Genomic DNA, 6000 nt, shown 5'->3' with positions numbered 1-6000 from the left:
ACCGACCAGGGAGGCCCCAGTTGGTAGGGGGAGAGGAGGTGCAGAAGGCTGAACAGCTGGAAGGGCGGCTGGGCGCCAGGGAACGGAGCCAACAGAGGGCGCACACCCGCTCCAACCCCGGCCTAAGCCCACTCAGGGGGAGGTCATCACTGGCCCCACAGCACAGATGAGAAACTGAGGCCCAGAGCTGAGAAATCACTGGGCTGAGTTCACCCAGAGCTCCAGACACTAAGCTCCCAGCCGCGACTCCCCTCCCCCCAACTCCTCTGCTCATGGTCCGGGTCACCAAGATACAAGTGTGGGACCGACCGGGGCTGGTGTTGTGGTACCAAGGGTTAAGCCGCTGCCCACGACACCAGCATTGCACAACGGAGCACTGGTTCGAGTCCCAGCTGTTGCGCTTCCGATCCAGCTCCCTGCTAATGCACCTGGGAAAGCAGCAGGAAATGGCCCAAGAGCTTGGGCCCCTGCAGCTGTATGGGAGACCCTGATGCAGCTCCTGGCTCTAATCTGGCCCAGCCCTGACCATTGTGGTCATTTGGGGAGTGAACCAGCAATGGAACATCTCTGTCTCTGTCACTCTGCCTCTCAAATGGATAAAATAATTTTTTTAAAAAAAGACAAGCAGGACCCACAGCAACATGCCCGGCTCCCAGCAAGTGCCCACTGAGTGGCGAGGCTTCTGTGCCCAGGGACGGGGCACGGGTGGGGCCCGTCCACCTGTGCCCTGGGGCAGGGCCATGGCTTTAGGGGGCTGCGGGAGCTGGCGATGCCTCTAGAGGGAGGTTCTGCTCATGCTGCAGTCAGAAAAGCCCAGGTTCAAACCCCAGTCTTGCCCCAGCTGCCTGTGTGGCCGAGAGCAAGGAGCGGAGCTGTGCCCCCACCTGCAAAGGGGTAGCAGGAGGGGCTCACACAGGTGCAGCAGGTGTGGCTGTGTAACAGGCCCAGGAGAGGACAGTGATCAAACCCTCGTTCCGTGCAATCCACACACAGCTCAGGACATCGGGCTGGAAACAGCGCCTTTATTTGGGGGCAGTGCCCAGGCCAGGCTGGTGGGAAGAGAAGGGGGCAGAACCCAGGTGCCCAGCAGAGTCGACAGAGGAGACACAAGGCGGTAGAGGGACACTCTCGGCGGCAGGTACCAGGCCCAGGGCAAGAGGGAGTCAGGCACAGCTGCTGGACCCACTTGGTGTCTGCAGGGGCTAGAACTGGGCAGCCAGCGTTCTCTCCACTCTCCAGTGCCCACAGGGAGGCCACAGGGGCGGCCTCTGCATCCTCCTCCCCCTCAGTGGGGAGTGCAGGTCCAAGGGGTCAGATTCCACAGAGGCCAGAGAGGCCCCCCAGGGGCGACGCTGCCTCCGTGTGGGGAGGAGAGCTGTGCCCCGGAGAGCGGCAGCAGCTGAGGGGCCAGCCCTCTGATGCGGGCACACACACCACCCCCCACCGCACCCTCGAACACAGCACACGGCTCGCCTTCTCCCTAGAAGACCAGACTGCGCATGGCCCCGGCTCCTGCCCACGGCCACAGACCCGAGCACCCGAGACTCGCCTGGGCCATCGTCTACTGGTTCTCCTCCCTGCTGGCAGCACCAGGGGACAAGGGCACAGGAGGCTCAGCTGGGCTCAGGGACACCAGGCCCAGGACTCACACGGGGGCTTGGGGCAGGACAGGGGCAGGGGCAGGGCCCTGGACTCGCCCTGGCCAGGTACTCACAGCGTCTGGTAAGTGCTGTCCTTGGCCTTGAGGAAGCGCAGCACAAAGAAGGCCACCGCCTGCAGGCTCAGCACCAGCACAACGCCCCCGATGAAGCTGGCCCCATCAAAGCCAGGGCTGTGGGCTTCAGGGCCTGGTGGGCTCCCTGCAGGGGTGGGGCCCCGCGGAGGTCAGAGCAGGCTCCCAGGCCCAGCCCCACACTGAGGGTCTGGAAGACCGGGCTCTCAGCCCGGGGGTAGGAGTTGGTGGGGGCTGGGGGGTGGAGGTGGCGCCTATCCAGTCCTGGTTAAACTCCTGAGTGCCCTGGGCTGCACACACCTCATGTGCCCTCTCAGGCCTCTTGATGAGCAGGTGGGGCCAGAGAGCCACCAAGCTCCCTACCAACGTCCTGGGCCCTCACTAGCCACGCAGCGTGACAGCGGCCCCAGGACTCAGGCAGCCCAAGCCCGCCCAGCCTCGGGCCTCCTGAGCCCAGATGCAGATGATGCATCCCTTTGGTGGCCTCCCAGCCCTGAGCCGCCAAGTGCAGACAGAGGGCCGAACCAGCCTCTGAGGGCCAGACTCAGCCAGAGTGACCCCACAGTCAGGGCAGGTGGACTGCCACACCTCCCCTGCCCCTTAGAGGGCGCAGCCGTGTGGCCACGGTTGCCAGGTGAGGCCTGGGTGGCTCCCAGCTGTGCCACGTTACCCACTGGCTCCCAGCAGGGATTCGATTTCAGGCCCTGGGCCAGGTTGGAGCAGGACAGGCTGGCGGGTGGCAGATCATCCCGGGTCCAGGGACAGCGCGCCAGCCGTGATCGGGGCACGCCACCCAGAGGGTGTGGGTGGTGTAAGGGGGTCTGGCAACGTGAAGGGCAAAGCATGGTCCCCGCCGCAGCTCAGGGAGCCCCCAGAGCAGGCCGTGGTGGGAGGGGAGCACGGGTGGGAAGACAGGAGCCGCCCAGGGCTGAGCCATCAATAATTCAGCCTCGGAGATCAGGTTCCGGCTTTAATTAACCACGAGCCTCTTCAGCTGTGCAGGCCAGGTCTGCTGACCTCCGGGCCCCGAGGGGCAGGGGACCCGAAGGGCGGGGCTCTTGCTTCTGCTCTGCTTTGTGACCATCTGGGCCTGGAGGTCGGAGCAGGTAGTCACCAAGGAGGAGTGACCCGCAAGCGGAGCCACACCCCCTGGGCTCCAAGGCCAGGTCCTAAGGAGTTCCCAGGACAGGGACGGGCAGGACGCGAGCTGGCACTTCTGACCCGCCACAGGGGCACTCAACAGCCTCACGCAGCCCTCACGGCAGCTCTGTGAGGTCGGTGGCGTCCAACCCATTTCATGGATGTGGAAACAGGCGCAGAGGGAGGGCTCAGAGGGCAGAGGGCCTCCGCGCCTGAGCCCAGCTGTCCTTCCTGTTCCTGGCCCGGCCCCCACGTGGCACCTACCTGTTGTCACGGTCTCCGGTTCATAGGTGGGGTGGTGGTGGGCAGCTGGGGAGACAGGAAATCCACAGTGAACAGCCCCCCTCCCAGCAAGACCCCAACCCCAGACCAGAGCTGTACTTCTGAGTCGGGTCAGGCCCCCAGCGCTCCTCCCAGGCCCGGACCCCCAGGACCCTCCACCAGTGCCTTCTTGCCCCTCCAGACCCCAAGGCTCACCTCTGATGACACTTCCTCTGGGAAGCCCCCCATCTCCACTCCCTTCAGAACTTCCAAAAGCCCTCCCCACACCTTAAATGAAAAGAAGGAGCCCCACTGCTCCCTCCCAGCCCCCTCCGCGCACCTGGGCCCATCTACAGACAGGGCACATGAAGGGATCTCTCAGCAGTGTTGAAACGGGGCCCAGGCACACGTGGGCATGGTCCCCCCACCCCGAGAAAACCTGGCTCCTCCTGGGGAGAGCCTAGCCCCCTCCCTCCACTCGACCTCAGCTGGGGCAAGCCCTCTTACCGGGACACGACTCTGAGCGGTTGTAGACTGAGCAACCTTCCCGGCCTGACTCAGCTTGGGCCACACAGAGTCCTGGTGGGAAAGGGACCGGGCAGAGATTCCAGGATCGGGAGAGACGCTAAGGCGCTGGGGCTCACACTCAGGGGCACTCAGTGGGGAAGCGGCCCACCTCCGTACCTGGCTCCTCGGGGCCGCACTGCCTCCACACGCAGCCAGAGAGGTTGTGCGCCCCTGCCCCTGCCACACAGCGCTCACAGAACTCTAGCTGCCGGCAGCCCCCTTGGACAGCAGGCCAGACGTTGAGGCGGATCAGGGCTCCCCGCCCAAAGCCAGGAGCGCCTTTACCTGGGAGCGGGGTGGGGGTGGGCAGAGCTGCAGCACCCCCCCCCCCACTGTGGCTCTCAGCCCGCTGCAGGCACCTGGAGCTTGCACACCACAAGACTGCGTGTGCAACTTAAAGTCCCCTACGTTCACTCCCCTCTTCCGCACATCTGGGATGCACAAAGCCCCACCTGCGGCACCGCCCCCCACACCTGGAGCCTGTTGTAAACTTGGGCCCCCCCCCCAGCCACAAACCCCCCCCCCCCCCCCCCGGCCTGGAGCCTGCAGCCATGAAAGTCATGGCCCCCGCCCCATTCCAGAGCGTTGCAGGGAAGGCACCTGGGAGAACCGCAGGGACGCGCTCCACCTGCCTGGGCCCGGGCCCCCTCAGCAGACCCCCGCCGCATTACCAGCCACGGAGAGCTGCGCACACAGCAAGAGGCAGCAGCAGCCGCCGCAGAGCGCAGCCCGCAAGGCGCGGGGTCCAGGCTGGGCCATGGGCGCGGGCGCCGGGACTGGGTGGGGGTCCGCGGACCGCTGGGATGACGCGGACCTTTCTCACTTGGCACCTCGGAGCTTGTGGGGAGCCGGACCGGGGCCACCGGGGCGTGGCCAGGTGGAGGCGCGGCCAGGCCAGGGGCGTGGACGGCGAGAAGGGCCAGGTGGGGCTGGGCTCCTTGGTCCGGGGCGGGACTTGGACAAAAGGGGGCGGGGCCGAGGCGAGCCGCGAATGTGGCTACTGGGTGCCCCCAGTACTCCAAGTAGCTTCGCACGTGAGGAAACTGAAGCTCGGAGGAGGCGAGGGAGCCGCTCGAGGTCACAGACTGCGCCGTAAAGTCGGGATCTGGAGTGAGGTCATTTCCTGCCCTCGCCCTCGCATCCTCTGCCTTCAGCCTCCCGCCTGCCACCCCCCTGGCCGAGGCTAGGCCAGGCCTTACCAGATCTCCTGGACCTTTCCACGGGCCGCTGCTCCTGCCCTGACACTGCCCCTTTGGAAGCCGGAACCAGGAGCGGAGCTGACTCACAGCCAGGCAGACTGATACGGGACACGGGCATCCCGAGCAGTGCCAACCAAAAGCCTGCGGTCGCCTCCCGTGTCTCCTCCCTCTGCAGCCGTCTGTCCTTAGGGTCCTTAGGGACACCCTTCATCTCCATCCTCCGCCCCTCCTCTCTCCTTCCCCCATCTGCTTCTCCTCCGAATCCAGGTGACCACTTTGGGTCCTGAACCCTCTTCCATAGTCTGCCAGGTCATCATTTTTGTTAAAGATTTATTTATTTATTTGAAAGTCATAGTTACACAGAGAAGGGGAGAGAGAGAGAGAGAGAGAGAGAGAGAGAGAGGTCTTCCATCGCTGGTTCACTCTCTAGATGACACCAACGGCCAGGGCTGCACTGATCTGAAGCCAGGAGCTTCCTCCAGGTCTCCCATGTGGGTGCAGGGGCCCAAGGACTTGGGCCATCTTCTACTGCTTTCCCAGGCCATAGCAGAGAGCTGGATCAGAAGAGGAGCAGCTGGGACACAAACTGGTGCCCATGTGGGATGCCGGCACTGCAGGCGGCAGTTTTACCTGCCACAGCGCTGGCCCCAGGTCATCCTTTTTTTTTTTTTTTTTTTTTTTTAAGATTTATTTATTTACTTGAAAGGCAAAGTTGTGTGTGTGTGAGAGAGAGAGAGAGAGAGCGAGAGCTCTTCCATCTGACAGTTCATTCCTCCAAAAGGCTGCAACAGCCAGGACTGGGCCAAGCTGAGCCAGGAGCCAGGAGCCTCTTCCAGGTCTCCCACGCGGTGCAGGGGCCCAAGCACTTGGGTGGTCTCCTGCTTTCTCAGGCCTTCAGCGGGAGGGCCCGCACCATGGCTGTGACCTGTCTCTTCTGGCTGAGTTTTTCAGCAGCCCTCTCATTCCTGACTCCAGAAGTCTCTGTCTCCTGTCCCGGGCTCCCCCGTCACCCTCCTACCCTCCAAGGAGACAGAACGGCTGCCCTCCTGTTCAGACCCCCTTGCTTATCTGTTCGCATCTCTGGAGGGTCCTCTACCGTGA

At 64.0% G+C, this 6000-nt stretch overlaps 1 protein-coding gene across 3 annotated transcripts; it reads right to left on the bottom strand.

Annotated features, from left to right (window-relative positions):
* Window positions 1-1013: 1013 nt before the first annotated feature.
* CD164L2 (CD164 molecule like 2) lies at window positions 1014-4538 on the bottom strand. 3 transcript variants are annotated; one of them, XM_089336763.1, is made up of 6 exons: window positions 4372-4538; window positions 3818-3985; window positions 3641-3712; window positions 3137-3181; window positions 1715-1859; window positions 1014-1577 (listed from the first exon to the last, which is right to left on the bottom strand). In XM_089336763.1, the coding sequence occupies exons 1-6, from the start codon at window positions 4457-4459 to the stop codon at window positions 1562-1564; spliced, it is 534 nt and encodes a 177-aa protein (XP_089192889.1). In that variant the 5' UTR covers window positions 4460-4538; the 3' UTR covers window positions 1014-1561. The 3 variants fall into 3 exon arrangements, with proteins under 3 accessions (XP_089192889.1, XP_002716138.3, XP_017201104.3); XM_002716092.5 differs by having other exon boundaries at window positions 1014-1859; XM_017345615.4 differs by lacking the exons at window positions 1014-1577; window positions 1715-1859 and adding an exon at window positions 1883-2822.
* Between the last annotated feature and the right edge of the window lie 1462 nt (window positions 4539-6000).

The sequence above is a fragment of the Oryctolagus cuniculus genome, chromosome 7, assembly GCF_051225735.1.
Source record: "Oryctolagus cuniculus isolate XC-2025 breed Fujian yellow rabbit chromosome 7, ASM5122573v1, whole genome shotgun sequence".
Taxonomy (NCBI): domain Eukaryota; kingdom Metazoa; phylum Chordata; class Mammalia; order Lagomorpha; family Leporidae; genus Oryctolagus; species Oryctolagus cuniculus.
This window is presented reverse-complemented; position numbering and strand designations above follow the sequence as displayed.